This window comes from Ptychodera flava (genome assembly GCF_041260155.1).
Source record: "Ptychodera flava strain L36383 chromosome 23 unlocalized genomic scaffold, AS_Pfla_20210202 Scaffold_24__1_contigs__length_23054250_pilon, whole genome shotgun sequence".
Taxonomy (NCBI): Eukaryota; Metazoa; Hemichordata; class Enteropneusta; family Ptychoderidae; genus Ptychodera; species Ptychodera flava.
The window spans coordinates 11,483,662-11,502,800 of record NW_027248278.1 but is presented as its reverse complement, the minus strand read 5'-3'; the positions used below and the strand labels follow the sequence as shown (position 1 = coordinate 11,502,800).

The 19,139-nt window shown below is 38.0% G+C and overlaps 1 protein-coding gene across 1 annotated transcript; it reads left to right on the top strand.

Annotated features, from left to right (window-relative positions):
- Nucleotides 1-7,932: 7,932 nt before the first annotated feature.
- Nucleotides 7,933-17,496, top strand: LOC139125058 (uncharacterized). Its single transcript, XM_070691170.1, has 5 exons — nt 7,933-8,482; nt 8,973-9,085; nt 10,634-10,809; nt 12,457-12,577; nt 13,377-17,496. The coding sequence occupies exons 1-5, from the start codon at nt 7,993-7,995 to the stop codon at nt 13,743-13,745; spliced, it is 1,269 nt and encodes a 422-aa protein (XP_070547271.1). The 5' UTR covers nt 7,933-7,992; the 3' UTR covers nt 13,746-17,496.
- The last annotated feature ends 1,643 nt before the right edge of the window (nt 17,497-19,139 follow it).

Here is a 19,139-nt window from a genome sequence, read left to right as displayed (position 1 = left end):
ATGCTACCCCCCCTCCCCAATTCCACCTCTAAAATCAATCTCTGTTCAGCGCCAACTCAACAATGACGCAACCAATAGAATGAAATGAAATAGTGTATCCAAATTGATTGTTACGTTATTTTACTCATGCACTGATTCACATATATGTCAATGCTGGTGTAGCGCTAGTCTGGCAGAGACCCTGCGATTTCGCGTTCTCCCTTGTTGAACACGCGCCCTTCAGAGACGCGACGCGAATCCCAGGGTCTGGACGTTCTTGCAAGCGACCGGTCGGATTTCTGCCTGATCCGGTACTTTATAGAACTCCACACGTCCGTTAATCAAATAAAAAATGACAATTGCCATGGCTAAATAAACTTAAAAATGAAAAATAAAAACATACCACGTATATAGGTCTACCGGCTACTAGTACATATTCTCTCCGCCCAGTTAGATAGGTGTTTCTTTTGAGGTCACTACCCTTATGAATATTCATACCCTTGCAAAAACGGACAGTCGCTGTGTCTGGCAGCGCGTGCTCACAGCTGCACAGCGTAGTCTTCGAATGCAGGCCCGTCGTGGGCGCGCACAAAACAAGGCACAGCGACTGTGGAGAGTCTAGTGTAGCGCTTGTGCCGTACTGGCCTGGTATACTCCAAATAATGTAGCGATATTTTGCAATACAGAAAAACGTGTAGCGAGATGTTTCGATAGGAAAACTTGTAGTGCGATTTTTGCGCTTGGTAATCGACATACAACAAAACCCATCCCCCCCCCCCCCCCTAAACACAGAAGTTGAGTTTACCGTGCGCATGTCTTAATTATCCACGGCCCCTTAGTCAAGTAATGACAAATAAGGACTGCTACTCATCAACAAGTTAGCATTGAATCCTGTAGGAGTGTGATGTTTGATATATTAGCCATGTAATAAAAGTGTATAGGAGATACTTGTGTTACACACTTTGTAATACTTGAGTTACACACTTTGTAATTCACACTTTTTACCTTCTATGTTAGACTTTTGTAAATATCCTATTTAAGTAATTTATCTCAAGATTTTCAAAACTTTTCAAGACTCTGTAAATGAAGAATGCCTGCACTGATAATACAAAATGGTACAAAATCAATATTCCACATTGATCGTGTCTCCGAGATATATCTTGTGTTGTGGTCTATGTCAACGTGCAAAGACAATATTAAAGGTATACTGTCACCTGTTCCGATTTTGCCACAGTTACCATGGAAAGAGAAAATCTAACCAATCATAGATTTTCAGTGGGTGGCCGCTTTTTTAAAAACAGCGCCCTCACATGGGCATTCTGAATACCAAGGAACGCCCCTTTGACCATATATGGGCATATTTAGATTACAGGTGACTGTATACCTTTAACCAGACACATGTAGAACTCAAAAGGTTGAAGAAAACTGAGAAATCGTGTTAAATCGGATGTAATCTGGTGAGTGCACTGTGTTGGAGATGTGTGAACACTAAGGCCAAGAAAAATAAAAATTTTGTTTCTCATCCTGGTGTGCGTCAATTCAGACCCACCGCGTCAACCTTTTTTCTGCTCATGACGAAATAAAATGACCAAAAAAATGCAAAAATACGGGATGATACTGCATAACACAGTGCTGTATAAAACAGAACTGTAAACAAAACAACTGACACTAACATTCCATTCAGAACTTGTACACATATATCACTGTCAAAACTGTGCATTGCTGCACTGAAAGTCAAACCACAGAACTGTTGCTGTACAAATATACTAAAGCAACACCGCTGTGCATTTATTTCTATGTGCATTCCTAGGTTGTTTTCTAATGTTTTTTGCACGTTCTTGTTGGTTGAAGAATAAAAAAATTGTTGGTTGAAGAATAAAAAAAATTGAGAGTAAAAAATCAATATCACCTCATCATTTTGCAATTGTCTAGGATGAGACACAAAATTTTTGTTTTTCTTGGCCTAACACAAATTAGAATATGAAATTCACTTTGTCTTGTGACATTAGCATAACACGACCAAATATGTACAAGTGCATGCAAACTTGCAATCAAATTTTTGATGCATGTGCATTTCCACAGGCACCTCATGCATGAACACTCACCCTGTGAATTAGGACCTCTGAAACACCTACATGTTGTCAAGTATAGCATCCTCAAATTTTGAACCCCTTTACGATAAGAAGCATGCAACATTCACTTTTTAGCGTGCAGAGTTCATAGGTCACCATCAGGTCAAGTTGGTGACATTAGGGGAAGACCGCATTAACTTGCATGGTACCTGAAACCCGAGTCCTTGGCTGAGCAACTCGGGTGACAAACAGAAGACTTTTAATCCCCAAGGTGTGAATGTTCCATTGTTATGTTTATCTAATCCAGCTGGTGCTATTGTAGTGCCATTGTAGGAAAGGCAGGTCTGTGAAATAGATCCTCATAGGGAAGTAGGGTATTCCTAAGTTGATGGAGCCTTCCCGTAATGAAAACTAGTAATGCACAACATGTTTAGTTTGTTGCATTTTAAAAAAGACTTGAAGATTTGAAGGCCCTGAAAACAAAATGCTGTAAACATATTTAATGATTCAGCCTGCAATAAAAGTAGGGTTTTTTGGCTAAATACCACTTTTTGCTGACTCATCAGATGGGGAAGTGATGGACCTGGCAGGAAAAGGGTCAGGGGAGTTCCATGTGTGTGGGAAAATACTACATTGTTTTATGTGTTAAAGGAATACAGTCGTTGAAACTGTGCTTTGTATGGGACCCATACGGCCAATGTAAACACTGTATCCAAGGTACAATTGTGATTGATGAAACTTAAAACATTTCTGTCATAATCTACATCATATAATTTAAATGTTGCAGCCATATTGATGAGGTGCATCTAGATATCGCGCACAAAATACATTGTTTGTAAACTAGAAACTCACACAGGCACAGTTCGGACGACTGTTTCCCTCTAAGCTTTCACTGATCAGCCAATAAAATCAGATAGATCCTAAATGCCTCTTTGTTAAGTGCACCTCAAAAGTTAAATACTTAAAATTTTGCTCAAACTTTCCTCAAGGAATCTTTCAACCTTTCTCTTTCAAAACCAAGAATAAAAACTTGGGAATCATAGTGCAAATTTTGGTGATATATGAAATTCAAAATGGCCGCCATCCCTGTTTGATAACTCTATGGAAGAAAACAAAATTTTCAATTTTCGAAAAATTAAGAAGGTGAAAACGTTTTTTTACACCAAGAGCTCTTAAATGAGTCTCCATAAGTGAATTGATAAAGTTTGAATGCCTGAATATCTGTCCTTGGGCAATATGCAGGATCTGCTGAAATATTGGCTCCACTTTTAACTGTCAGGAAATTCCCCATTCACTGTAAACAGGTTAACAATATCCATTAATAACAATGGGTTTGGGCCAAACCATTGTGGTGAAAAGGTTAATTCAGCATTTTGACAGTCTTAGGCTTTTCGTGTGATTAGTGACTGCTGAGTGAAAATTCACGGCTCCAGAGTGAAAATTCAGTCCATGAAAAAGAAAACCAATCAATGTTTGATGTTATTTTGAATAACGAATAAGGCAATCACTTTATAGAATACAGTATGAATGAGGAAGTTACTGTTCGGAGTTCATTTATCACATTTCGGAAATTTGTTTTAAAAAAGAAAAACTTAAAGAAAGAACATAAAGGATGGTGAAGGACCCCAATGGCCAAGCAAAAATCCTAGGTATTGATACAGTGTTTTCTGTGCGTAATCATTAACCGAAAGACAACATTTTCAGAGCAGGAATTTATCATTATGATATATAGCAGTATCATTACCCTATTCTGTTACGAAAATATTGTCCTTTGTGATATTCTGCACTGGTAGCATTGTCCTTTGCCCAATTATACAGTGAACACACTCTCTTTAACCCTACTCTATGTTGAAAATAGTGTCCTTCATATTCTGCTCCTTCATATTCTGCCTCACCACACTCCCTGAGGGCGAGTCTCAAAACCCGGACCGAGACGAGTCGAGACGAGACCATAATGACCCCTCAGGCCAGGCGTTGTAAATACATCATATATACAATACTACAGAAAGCTTGCAGTTTGTTGAGAGTGTCAAAGATCGATGCACAAAGCAAGAGATAGCACAATCAACGATTGGAACAACTGAAAAAAGATTTGTTGAGGTTTTTTCAACTTGAGTTCAAGGCGAGCTCGAAACATGCGAACTGCGATGCGACGTCGGCATTTTGGCCTAAGCGATAAGCGCCAGATTCAGATTCTACTATGATATCTACTGTGAATTCAAAATAGGTAACCTTGTATTAGAAACATACATACAGGAGATTTAAGTAATCATTTTTAGCTCCGCTGTCAGCGACGCGGAGCTTATCAAATAGGTTGATTTTCCGTCGTCGTCCGTCGTCCGTCGTCGTCGTCCGTCGTCCGTCATCGTCCGTCAACAATTGCCTTCTCCTCTGAAACCGCAAGTCCAATTGCTTTGAAATTTTATATGCAGTTCACTTGGGATGACCTCACTTAAGTTTGTTCAAATCGTGGTGAAATTTGCATATTTGTATTTTTGGGGCATTTTTTGCTGTTTTTGGTAAAAAAATCTTCTTCTCTGAAACCGCTTGTCCGATTGCTTTAAAATTTTATATGCAGTTTACTTAGGGTGACTTCAGTCAGATTTGTTTAAATCGTGGTGAAATTTGCATATTTGTATTTTTAAGGCAATTTTTGTCATTTTTGGTAAAAAAATCTTTAAAAATCTTCTTCTTCAAAACTAACAGTCAGATAGCTTTGATATTTGGTACATATGTCCCTAGGGATGACTTATTTCAGATTTGTTCAAATTGTGCAGAAATATTGAAAATTGCATTTTTAAGGCAATTTTTGCCATTTTTGGTCAAAAAATGTATTTCTCAAAAAGTACTCAACTGATAGTTTTGAAATTTGGTATACAGGTTTGTATTGGTAAACTAAGTAATACATATTGAATTTCTGATGAAATCTGTAATTTTTGTATTTTTGGGCAATTTTTGCCATTTTTGGTCAAAAATGTGTATTTCCAAAACTACTCATCTGATAGCTTTGCAATTTGGTATACAGGTTCCTACAGATCATCTTAATGATATTTATTGAAATTATGATGTAATCTGCAATTTTGTATTTTTGGGGCAATTTTTGCCATTTTTGGTCAAAAAATGTGTATTTCCAAAACTACTCATCTGATAGCTTTGCAATTTGGTATACAGGTTCCTACAGATCATCTTAATGATATTTATTGATATTATGATGAAATCTGCAATTTTGTAATTTTGGGGCAATTTTTTCCATTTTTGGTCAAAAAATGTGTTTCTCAAAAAGTACTGGTCTGATAGCTTTGAAATTTGGTATACAGGTTTCTACAGATGAGCTAAGTAATATATATTGAATTTCTGATGAAATCTGTAATTTTGTATTTTTGGGGCAATTTTTGCCATTTTTGGTCAAAAAATATGTATTTTCAAAACTACTCATCTGATAGCTTTGAAATTTGGTATACAGGTTTCTATAGATAAACTAAGTGATATTTGTTGAAATTATGATGAAATCTGCAATTTTGTATTTTTGGGGCAATTTTTTCCATTTTTGGTCAAAAAATGTGATTCTCAAAAAGTACTGGTCTAACAGCTTTGAAATTTGGTATACAGGTCTCTATAGATGAACTAAATTTGATCTTTTGAAATTATGATGAAGTCTGCGATTTTTATTTTTGGGGCAATCGTTGCCATTTGTGGTCAGAAAATTTTATTCTCAAAAAACTACTCATCAGATAGCTTTGGTTGACATGTTCTTAGGGATTGTCCGATGTGATATATTCAAAGTATGATGAAATCTTCAATTGTGTATTTTGCAGCTATTTTAGCCACTTTTTTCTGGCCACTGCATTGAGCTGTCAAAAATTTCCACCTTCTACATCAACATACAAAAAATAGTAATTCTCTACATAAACACAGCGGAGCTATATCGGCCGCTAGGTCGCTTGTTTAGAAATTAGATTCACCATTTATGAACACATTATAGGAAAGTAAACTGGAAGCTCATAGGTTTAATTTTATGCCGTGGCTATTGACAGGCGCCTGTCAATAGACAAAAATGGCTATTGACACGCGGGACTTTTTTAGCCAAATTTACCGGATTTTAGCGAAATAAACTTCCTCATGCTTCTCAGAATGTTTTCCTCTGCCATTTTGTTCGTAAGAATGAACAAAGTCGTCGTCCACGGTTCTTTTAATTGCAAAGGAAAAGCCGAAATACGAGGATAAGAGGTAATGCTATTGCAATTGGAGAGTCAGGAATTTCTCCTAAATGGCATCATCTTTTAAGAATAGTTCTGAGAATAATGTTATAAAGTAAACAAAACGTTTATTAGGTAAAAAAATCAATTTGTGGGGGCAAGGCGACTTTGCTTCCCCTGCAAACCTATTTGTCAAGTATAGATCCATATTGAAAATTTTTTGCACATTGAAAAGGAAAGACATGATATTGAAAGTGATAGCAATGTTTACTACGATGTTTTAAGCGAGAAAAATTTTTTACCAAAATGTTTTAATTTCCGGGTACAGTTTTGTCGTACCCGAGGTCATTGGCTTTACTATACCATGGAGGCAGCACACCAGTGCTGACCCGAACTGGAGGTCAAGGTTAAAATATCGGCTCCCCGTGTTTAGACTCTTTGTATCTTTCTCTCTGGCTCTTGCCTCGCGCCGTTCTAGGCCGTGAAGTTACACTTCGGGTGCATTTTGCTTGCTATTTTGGATTAGCTGACGAAGCTTTAGAATGTTGTCACCATGGTAATAGTCGTTTCTCTCAATGCAGGCATGCGGAGTCACTTATGTCGAAAGCGACCAAGCTGTCAATGTCGCGGCCATCAGAAATCACGATGCCTGTCATGACAGTTCTCTGACGGAACTACTAAGATTTTCCGACTTTTACAATGCAAAACGGACCTCATCATCACTAAAGGGTGGCATTGTACCAAATAAGTATCACCAATCGGCAAAAATACGCGTATGCAGGACCGTGGTTATGCTAGAGTGACACGGTGCACGCGTACGACGTACCGTGCGTGACGGTTTTCGCTAGCATTGCAAAATATTGATTTTCCGACGTATTAGAACTTATTTTGTAATTACTGCATGGCAGAACAATGTGTTCTTCATTTACGTGGAAGAAGAGCAGTTTATTTCACTAAAATGTGGTGAATTATGAAGAAAAACGTCCAGCGTGTCAATAGCCAACTTTTGTCTATTAACAGGTACCTATAGTGGCTCTGCACCATTTTTCTACATTACCGATACTATAGTACATGTATGTTATTTGTGTGGAATCTGAGGCAGCCTCAGATTAAGATTCAAATTCGGAGAACTATGTAACCACTGACTAGAATGTACGAAAATGAACAAGCATTAGTCGATGGTAGGGGTGGGATATCACTTCTTTGACTAAGACAGAAGTGGATCAACGTCCTTTTTTCCCGTGGCATTGGTACAGATGCTGCCTTTGTGCAAAAAACCCGTAACTTTTCTATCAGTAAGATAGGAGGTCTTTTGGTCTCGTCTCGACTCGTCTCGGTCCGGGTTTTCTGACTCGCCCTCCTTGAGTGTGTTGTTGAGCAATAAAGTATAAAAGTAAAGTAAAGTATAAACGCTGTCCTTCGCCCTGGTTTGCAGTGAAAATAATGCCATTCACCTTATTCTGTCATGAAAATACTGTCTTTTATTCTAATCATGGTAAAATGGTCCTGAACTCTCCACCGTAATGAAACTACTATATTGCCTGTCCTCGACTATATATATCTGCACTTTCCCTTGGCCCATCCAGGCCAGCGTTCAGTACAGCGTGGTACAGCTGTGGGAATTATGAAGTACGCCACCACAGGCCTTTAGCAAAGCCTGCTAATAAAGGTCAAAGTTGACCGTGGTGAACAACATAATAAGGTCGATCGTGAGCGCTCAAGGTGCAACACTGTTGTGGATTATTATGATGGCCACAGGTGAACAGTTCGGCGCCAGAGGGGGAGGGGACGGCACTGAGGAAATCCCCGAAATACTACCGCTACCAGTTGTGACGATAAGCGACGACGGTGGCGAAGACGACGGCGTCGACGAGCCATCGCCGCCGTACACATCAACATTGACAACAACCAGACCGATTGAATGTCGGCAATACAAGTTGGGAACATGCAAGGAAGCCGACAAATGCGGGCCGAATCGCCATCCGCACAGAACTTTTCCTTCTTCGCCGTTAAAATGGGAAAACCAACACATTCAGCGGCTTCGTTTCGTCTGTCACTCGTTCAATTTACCGCAGGGCTTGTCCTTCCAGCGTGTCGTTTGTCACTGGTTATTTTCGGATGAAAGTTGTCAGCTTCGAGATCAGGGTCAACATGGCGACAACGAGTCTGATATCAATAGTGTGCAACATGACCTTAAACATCTCGCTGTGGGGACAACTAAAACCGCTTGTTCCGGTAAGGGCTCATCAAGGATAAAATTTTACCTCCTAAAAAAAGATCCCGTATGTTCTTCTGTAAATTATAGCATGGAGGTACCACAAGATCCTTCATGTTGTACCTTCATGATGGTCTACATTAACTAAAGGCTGCAGTAACAACGCAATCATACAGTAAGTGGCGGCCTCAGTGGCAGCCCGGCCCACATACACAACCACCGATGAATATTATGAATTTATACACCGGTAAATTTCATCTATCGTTCAGTAAAGTTAGAAGGCTGGTCAAACATGCAGCCTCCAATGTCTTGAAAACTTTATTTACTCCAAAAGCGTCAAAATGAGCCACAAATGGTAGGCCAAAAGAATGTTGAAAATGTTTTAAAATCGGAATAAGTGTTCCTGAGGTGTATTCTAACTCAATAACAGGAATCCAAAACATCTCTATATCATCCCTTATAAACGCTAAAGGGCTTCCATTCATATTTTTTGTACTTTTATCATTACAGTTAAACAGCGCTTACAAGAAGATACATTCCTCCATCTGTTGTCGTCATTTGTTGCCAAGTACAATCTTGAAACTGACAATGTTACAGTTTTGAACGAGGCTGTGAACACTGCTGTAAGTAAAACCATGGAGCCACCAAAAGAAAGTAGCTCCATGGTAAAACACAGGTACTCCACAAAGGGTCAAAGGTCATCTGTAATGAAACTCACTCGCACACATTACTGAAGGTACTTGAATCTAGTGTTTCTATACAAAGTGTTTGATGTGAGTGAAATGGTGACCTTTGACCTAGTCCATATAGAATCATCTTCCTGACTGTGAAGTCCAAGTGCAAAATATGTTGCATGTTCCATGCCTGGCATTAGTGAAAGCTTTTTATCCATTGCAAGCAAGAGGGACCATTGCCAAGTAAACTACAGTTCTATTGAACAGTGGCTGTAACTTTTGATGATTTTCTTTCTCAGTTTTTGTTTTTAATGTCAACGACAGTTTCATATTCTATTTCTCAAAGCGTGTTGAGACACAGTATTAATTAAGCTTGTCGACTCAGTCTCTACAAATGTAAACTGCATTGTTATTGTTGGCAAATGAATTCTGGTCCAGACTAGAATTCTAATGGAAAGATAACGGTGTGTTATACACATAGACTATCTATATTGGGTGTTTCAACATGCTTTGGGGAGTAGAACAAAAAGTTGCAATTGACATATAAAACAAAATAGTACAACAGGTAAAGTTCTCAAATTTTGACTAGTTCATGCCATATATGCACTTGCTATCGCTCTTGCATATCATTACCGGTTGGTCAAAATCCCATCGTATACTAGTCACTTTGGAGAGTTATTGCTTAACTTAAATAAACCTTCAATCAGGATCAAGGCCATTGACAGAAGGTAACCCTTAAACAGGAACTCCCCGTAAATGCCGGATTATCATAAATCTATGCAAATGTGAAAAAGCGACACTACTGATCAGACGTGCTGTGTTTGGTCCCAGAATTCCATACTTTTGCCTGACCATACTTTTGCCATGTTTCAGGCGTTCATTGTTATTAAATCTTGTATATGATGTCTGTGAATATATAGCGACTAAACTTGAGTCAAAAATAAACCGAAAAATTGTTCCATTTTTTGTCGGAGAATTCATACATGTATGTATCAAAATGTGTTCCCTGAACGACCGTTTGACCCCTCTTTGCATATGTTCCGAAAGTGCCCATCATAATTATTCAACTTTATCACCCGGTCAAAGCAATGCTATGAGAATTCAAAAACTCCCGCCCAGTGTATGCAAATGGCTGCTTCATCAGCAATCCCGCCATTGTGCACCCACGGTCCTGTAACTTCCCCTTTAAAAACTTTTCCTGAATGCAACCAGTCTTCTAATAGGATTGGAAAGTTGAAATCATCAGTTACATCAGGTAAAATATGCATGTTAGCATTCTTCAGTACAATGCCATACAAGTATACCAAAACTGTTGTATAATCTTTTCTATGAAGAGCTGTGGCACAGATTTTCAGTAACCAATTAAAACATAATATTGGGCAACATTTCAAGTGAAATTTATTAGCTTCAAATTTATCGGCGCTACTTCCAGTGTAATTATTCCAGTAGAAAGGAAAATATCATTTACTGTATTTTTTGTCTTTTTAATTGACACAGGAGTTCTTGCATAATTCAGTTGTTCCATGCGTGGTTCACAGGCGAGTACTTCTCACATGGCTCGATGTCTGTAACCGATCTACAAATGGCAAATGCAGTGAAAGTCGTCTGGTTGATTTGATCGCCGACATCATCAACTCAGCATCATATGAAACGGACTGCCTTGTGACTCTGAAGTAGGTATCTAACAACCATTAAAGCGCAGTGACCTGCTGTAATTTTATGGTAGACTACGCCCTGAGGACAGATTTTCAGACTCAAAAATTGTGTAAATTCTCTTCTGAGCTACCACTTATGGGAGCTCATTTTAAAGCTCTCATAGTACGAAAACTTTTTACCAGATTAGTTTTGTGAAAATCAGGAATTTTACTTTTGCCATAGAGTTAACACTGGGATGCAGCTGCAGGGATGGCAGCCATTTTGGATTTCGTATCAATAAATATTTTATGATTTGTTTCTCAAGTACCAAAATATGCGCTGTGACCCATATTCTGCGTGGGAGAAATAAAATTCCTGATTTTCACAAAACTAAGCCGTTGAAAACATTATTTACTCAATTAGCTTAAAATGAGACCTTACAAGATGTTAGCCAGAAGAATATTTATAAGTTTGAGAATCCAAAGAAGTGCATTCTACCGTATGGAAATTCCATTAGCCATAACATTTAATGTAAAGTTGACTTTAGTGCATTGTAAATCTTCAGGCAGTTTGAAGTACAAGCAATCAAAATGATTTCGAAAATAAAAGTGACAGCTATACCGTTCGAAGACTGCAGGTATTTCCTTGGACCAATACAGTAACACCTCTCGGAATGGTACAAAACCCCACAATTTTCAGACTGTTTGCTTAATTTTGATCTTGTTTCCTACACTTAACAAAAACAGAGAAACATGATGTAGTAACTACTGTAGCTGACTTGATGCCAGACATATTAAAGAGCATCTTGAAATATGGCACTGGACGAGAAAATGTTCTTACACAGAGATCTTGTTAGCCTTGGTTCAAGTCTGTGATTTGTTAATGTTTGAGTGGAGTGAACGCAATGATATGTATTTTGCTTTCATGTGAAACGCGCGAGAGTAGAGTGGATACGATCGTATACAGGGGAGTTTCAACCGGAATCACAGACTTGGCTTTCTTGCAGGGTTTGCGTTGCTATAAATTATTCATGAATGACGTTTTTATTTACTTATATATTATTCATAAGATGACATCTCTGTATTGGGAGGAGTTACCTCTTGACCCCAAGCGAGACGTGCATAAAACTCACATGGGGTTGTTGACAAAATGTCAAGTGCGATCACTCCCACAAACATCAGCACGACCTTTGTTGTATCACCGAAAATGCCTGAAAATATCTGTGTTGTTTGTGGGGCCCATGTTTCAAAATGCAATAATCGTCGCCGGTTATTCAAGGATGGAAAGAAGTTGTCAGGCGGCTTGTTCCGTGCGAAAATCAAAGGGTCCTATTAGACGCCACTAACACTAAGTTCATGCGTTCTCCTTATTGGCCAGAACAATGGCTGGAGCTGTCAATCATTTTGTATTTGCTTGACGTCACTGTGTACACAGTCCGTCTGGCCGCCGGTACTTTGCAAGAAGTCCAAGTCAGTGAATCAGGCAGAAACTAACTCACTATACTGCGCAAACTCAAAGGTAACACATTCAATCGCTGGGAAATCTGGCCTTGGCTACCAAATTCCGAATAGGTTTGTACGAAATAGGAGAGACACAAGAGAAATTATTATAAATGATTTTATTTTTTAAAAATTCACCGACTTGAACCAAGTCTAAGATCTTGTCTGTTTGATCTTCCTTCACAGAATCCGTGAGTCAACCGCTCATTCTATATCTGTGTGTGGTCACCCTGTTGTCCTGCAAAGTGATATAGAAGTCTGTGGTCCAAATGGAGACACCATTGTCCAGGTCGTCACGTCTACAGAGGTGAGTAACAACCCAATGCAAACAAAGTGCTGAAATTACTTGTGAACAAAAATTCTAAAGTTGCTGTTGTATGAATGTGTCGAAACTTATTTTCGTAAAAGAGGGTATTTACCCTACTTGGACAAAAGTGCCAAAATTACTTTGGTGTAAAAATTAAGTTTGATTCAATTGGGTGCAAGGAAATGTTGGTAAACTTTTCAACAATGTGCATTAATGGCTGAAAAACACACAGAATTTTAATATTCGCAAACTCCCCTTTCTCATTTGGTCTGTCTGAAGTGTTTTTTTGGGTGTGTTTTTTTGTTTTGTTTGTTTTGTTGAAGTGTTTTTTTGGGGTAAAGGTCAGGCATCAGTTGTACACAAGAAATTGATTATTGTGGGTGTGGAATGGCATAAAAAAGGCAATAGGATTTATATTCTCAGAAAATAAAAATCAATAACAGAATATATGTCACATATGTAAAAAATTAAAAATTGAAATGTATTTCAACATTATTTATAGATCACATTCATTGATGTGGAGTCTTTATAATCTCTCTGGAGGGACTTATAGATTTGATCATGTCTGTGTGTCCATCGTGCATCTGTGCATGTGTTTGTGTGTTTGTTCAAATTTGTCAGAGATGCCTGGAGCAATTTCTTACAAACTTGGTACAGGATTACTATGTCATACATATAGACTTTGATTTGTTTTGTGATACAATCCAATATGGCCATCATTTCCATCAATGGTTTCTAAATTCAGTAACCAAGTGGGGACTATGTCATTGACAATGAGTTGTTATACGTACTTTCACAGAACGCTGTCTTCAGCAGACGTGCTGATCTCGATGAGATTCTCCCAGTTATGGCCAGTGAGGCGTTGGCTGTCGCAAAAGAGACTCCATTCGGCTCATTAGTCTACAAAACGGTTTACCAGATTTTCGTCCATACCACGTGCTCGCCGAGTGGTGAGACGGAACAGGTGTGCGCGTACCTGGTGAGGTGCCACGTCGCTTGTGAGACCCTGGGACGCATGGCCGATTGCCCGATACCAAATCCGCTGAAACGCTCCTACATCTTCTATGAACAGATTCCGTGTGTGAATATTTACTACGAGACTCTGGTATCGACTTTGTACCAAGCAGTCAAAGCTTTGTTTGTGATGTTTAAGGAAAGGGGAAAGTAATCCCTTCCCATGATGCAATGCCAGAATCACTGCCACATATACTCTAGTGCAATGAATGATCTCAGTGTCTATTTTTATTGATATTTATGTGATGATGATGATTGTTGTTGTTTTTGTTGTTATATATTTATCATAAGGTTCATTTCTTTAAGCAATAATGTAACCCCCTCTAAGCCCTTAATGGACAAAACCAAACTTTGCAATTGTGTACGAGACGGACTCAAGTACATTACGGATTGCAAAGTTTGCTTCAGTCCATTATGGGCCGGGAGGGGGTACATTATTGCTATTATTTTGTAGTTTTGGCAATGCCAGTGAATTTATAGATGTTGAAAACATCTGGGGCCACAATAGTGGATAATCGGATACATTATCAGTAATAATTTAGGTGATGATGTCACAAAATTCACTGGTATTGACAAATCTATGAAGCCAAAGATTCATCTCACAGTTTCGGGCAAAAGTAAAACATTTTAAAATGTATACAAGATATAGATATTATTATCTGAACTGTCTGTCCATTTTACATCAGTATCGGTGGCATTGCGATACATATTCATATTCTAGATGTAACCAAGCAGTTGTCACAGTTACAATTACCGTCACAGTTGCTTTTATCTTTAAAGGGGAAGTTCACCAAGGATGATTTTTACATATGTGGTAGCTCTGTGGTCATTTACCCAGGAAAAAGTATTTTCACCATTTATAACTCGCAGGATTTTTACAAAAAACGATAAAAAGTACAGGAAGTTGCCCATGTAATTTGAATCATGGGAAAAAAGCTCCAAACTTGGAGCTTGCATAATGTGATATGGAAGGGACCATCTTCGGATGGGTATGGCCCCCACATTGTCCACTCACAGTAACACAGAGCAACACAAAATCTGACAGTGGAAAGTTTATTATAAGTGATTCATTGTTTATGCAAGGATACTCAGTATAAACAAATTATGTAAATACGCACAGCCTGGTTTAAGCATGGGTGAGTGGACAATGCCATACCCATGGGAAAATGGTCCCTTCCATATCACATTATGCAAGCTCCAAGCTTGGCGCTTTTTCCCATGATTCAAATTACATGGGCAACTTCCTGTACTATTTCTGTCGTATTTTGTAAAAAATCTTGCAAGTTATAAATGACGAAAATATCTTTTCCAGGGTAAGTGACCACAAAGCTAGCACATATGTAAAAATCATCCTTGGTGAACTTCCCCTTTAAAGACTTGAACCCTTTCACAACCATGGTTTTGACCCAAACCCAGTGTTATCAATTGTGAGTGTGGACTTGTGTATAGGGAGTCTGTCAATAATTTCGATGCATCTTGCAGCTGTTGGACAGCAACTGCCACAACTATTATAGACCTGCCCCCTAGCAATGGCCAGGTAATACCGTTACTCTACAGCCCTAGATACATGTAGATTAAAAATCGAACAAATAATATTTGTTTTTGTGGCAATATTTTGAGATAAAACTCAGAACATTTGTTTAACAGCGTATTGTTATCAACATGACTTTTGTGCAATTTTTCTTAAAAGTAAAGATTGTATCTTTTACGTATTCAGTGAATTCTCATCGGGATTTGAACTCACAACCAACAGCACTTAGTCACCTATCCAAGACACCACAGTTAAAACCGCTCGGCTAAATCCCCACCCTTAAAAAGAGTGGTTCAATAACCGAGCTATAGTTATTACAGTTTTTCTGGCAGCAACCCCTCCACACACTCGAGTTTATTAAGCACACACACACACACACACACACACACACTCACATATACTACCACACATCGCTCACAAACTTTTATCAAAGCAATGAATACATCGCTTAACTGTATGATAGAGTGACTGTGCCCCTGAAATACAGTGGTTTGCTTTGAAACATTGGCATAAGACAAACTAGACATATTGTCTAAATCGAGGTGTTGCCAACACTGTCGGGTGCAAAGCAGTAACATGAGTCGATCATAAAGGAATCAACTCTGCAAAAGTTGAAACATTGTCTAGCAGACGGTCAGATGCAGTCTAAAACCACCACCACATATGTCTAAGCACTGTCCAAGAATCACTTGCTTTACACCTGACAGTGTTGGCAACACCTCAATTTAGACAATATGTCTACTATGCGTAATGCCAATGCTTCAAAGCAATTCATTGTAGTGAACCGTGGCACAGCAAATGTCCTTTGTTGAAATAAACTTTGATAATTCAGTGCAATTCTCATATTTCTTGTGATTAGCAAAGTATGTCTTGAAAGTGTTATCAAATGGATTATATATGAATATTTTATAAATGCTCCTTGTAATTAATATTTGTGAATAATTCTTTGATGAAGGTATTTCCAGTTTAATGACAGTATGTTCATACAAATGGAACAGGATATTGGTGTTGTATCTATGTCGTCATAGGAATGAATCTAGTGTACGACTTATGAAACAAAAGCTGACGTTTACAACTCTCTGTTCCAGTGATTATTGTCCTTCAGGCCAGGAATCGCAGCCTTTATCTAAATCTTAGGTTTCCATGTACCATTTAAATCTAGAACTGATATGAGCTTGATAATCTATACATACACCTAGTGTAGTATATGTACAATTCTTCAAATGTAATAATCAATTTATGTTCTGGGTACATTTTGTCTTTTCATTAAGGTAGAATGCGCCTCAGGGACAGATATTCAGACTCTCAAACTTTTACAATATTCCTTTGGCCTACAACTTGTGGGGACTTTTTATGAAACCTATGAATTAAAACAGAGTTTTCACCGGCTTAGTTTTGTGAAAAACAGGAGCTTTATTTTCCCCAGTGAGAACACGGTGGCCATTTTGAATTTCAAATATCGGTAAACAGTGGCTAATTTGTTTTTCTAGTACCATAATTTGCAGAGTGACCTCTGATTGGTCATTTTTATTTTGAAAGAGAGTGGTTAAAAGTTTGCTTGTGGAAAGTTTAAGTCTTTCATTTTCGAGGTGCCAACTACCTTAAATTCACACAAACCTTTGTATAGTATAGTGTTCATGCAAGGGACCAAGACAAAGTAACCATTATGTGTAAATGGCATTTATATCGATGGATCTGGATAGCACTATTTCACATTCCTGTGTTAAGTCTACGGGAAAAAATACAAATTTTGATTTGCACAAAAAATAGAAAAAAGTTTCATAACTCCAAGAGCTTCAAAATGAGCCCACACAAAGGGTAGACATGAAAAGAATTGTAAAAATTTGAGAGTCTGAATTTCTGTCCCCGAGGCACATTCTACCTTAACCCTTTGCACCCTGACCCCCTAGTACTCTATGACATCATCGGACATTTCTGTCCGAGCCGGGTTCAAAGGGTTAAAATCACAGTTCCACTACCGTGTACCTCAGAGAGTGATGGTTCATGTAGTATTGTATAAAATCAGTCAAATCAAGATTGATCCGTTGCTTTTAGTGTCAATATTTCAGTCTTTAAGCATTTACAGGGTGCCACTGACCACAGAAAGAGTTGACTGTCCTGTATAGGCACTCTAACAGAAAGAATCTTATCATACAGCCTGAATATGACCACTGTTAAAGGACCAATAGCTGTAGCTTTTTTTTCACTATTTTTGTGTTCAATGTCAACTGCAGCTTCTTGTTCTACTCCCCAAAGCATGTTGAGATACACAGTATTCAGTTTGTCAACTCAGTGTGTACATGTGTAGACTGCATTGTTATTGTTGACAAGTGAATTCTGGTCCGGGCTATAATTCAAATTTAAACAGTAACCGTGCATTTCATTTGTATAGACGCTGTGTTGGCAAGCTAAATAGTGGATATTTCAACATACTTTGAGGAGTAGAACTTCTTAGAACTCGCATTTGATATACAAAACAAAAATAGTGAAAAATTCATCGAATGTTACAGCAACTGACCCTTGAAGAGGTGACATTCTGTAGGGGTGACCGCCAAGACAGCTTTGACTTTATGTGTTTGTTTGTTTATGTATATTTCAGTGTCCAAACTCTGAATACATTGTGATGTAAAATTTTCTTTCAAATCCTACTGAAAGAATAAAGATTGCTATTCTCTCTGTATCAAAGCAGGGTTGAAGTTATTTTTAGTTGACAGCTCTAAGGGACGATTCAGAATTTACTTCCAGGGGGGGTGGAGATTTTCTATTTTCTGGGTGATTTTTTTCCATGGCCCCCCCCCTAGTAAATTATAGAAAAAATCTATGGCCCCCCTCATCTTTGCTGTTTTTTTTTCCATGGCCCCCCCCCCCCCCCCTAATATATACATGCATGCTCATACACTATAGACATATCCAGTCTAACAAGTTGCAGGAACTGTAGTGGACATTTAATCGATGAATACAACAAATCATTTCAGGGTATGTGACTATAAAAAGAATGATTTGCAGGGACTGCAAGTTGCACACTTTTGGAAAGGGTAGCAATAAACATAAATCTGGTTGTAAATTTCTGAAGAAAAGTTAATTACTAAATAGAATACTTTTTTCGTTATGTCTCACTGATACGTATGATGCACACAAAGACAAGCAAAGATGTCAGTTAGAAATGGTGACAGAAAATCAGAGGAGCAGATAATTGGCAAAGTGATATATATCGTGAAGTTTAATGATACATCATTTGCAGATATCCAGATATTTCTGGAAAGTGAGATGTACATGCACAAGTTCAGCATACATTTTCATTTGATGATGCTGAATATTTGCAGACTCACGGTGAAAGTTTAAACATTAGGAATTAAAATTGGTGAAAGCCAACTTGTTTTTACTTTTCTCTTTTTTTTCTAATTTAGTTGTCATAAAACCAAGTAGCTGCCACTGAAAGCAACAATGCTGAGGAATATTTTTAGAACATTTCTTGAACAAAACACCTTATCAAAAACATGAATTCACATGTTATTCTGCTCATTCCATTAACAATCCAATGTTCATATTAAAATGCAGATAACCCTGTGTAAGTCAAAGTTCACATTTTGTCAGCAGTATTTTCAAAATTGACAGAGCATTCATATTTCAAATTTTTTTAACAAACTTTAATTTAAAATAGTCATGATGCGCATGTTTTCAGATGACACGAAACAATACATGCTAATTTGTTTTTTTTGCCTTTTCTGCCAGCCGCCACTGAGAAATATTTAATTATACATATCAGAATGAATGGGACACAAAAGTATTAGCATCTATACACAATGTGTAAGCCTATCCACATTTCTCCTAGCCTCATACACACTGAGATCACTTCTTGGACTACAGCAAATTTCTTGTGTACACAATATTTCAACAATCCGACACCATAGCATTGATGCAGTGCCACATGATCTTCTGGATGCACATACAGGATTATTGGAATATCAACCCTTTTGTAAATTTTTCACCATATATTTTTGACAGTAATACATAATA

Coding starts and splice junctions, on each gene's coding strand:
- LOC139125058 (XM_070691170.1), top strand. CDS start 7,993: ATGATGGCCACAGGTGAACAGTTCGGCGCCAGAGGGGGAGGGGACGGC. Junction 9,086..10,633: donor ACGAGGCTGTGAACACTGCT/GTAAGTAAAACC, acceptor TAATTGACACAG/GAGTTCTTGCATAATTCAGT. Junction 10,810..12,456: donor GACTGCCTTGTGACTCTGAA/GTAGGTATCTAA, acceptor CTTCCTTCACAG/AATCCGTGAGTCAACCGCTC.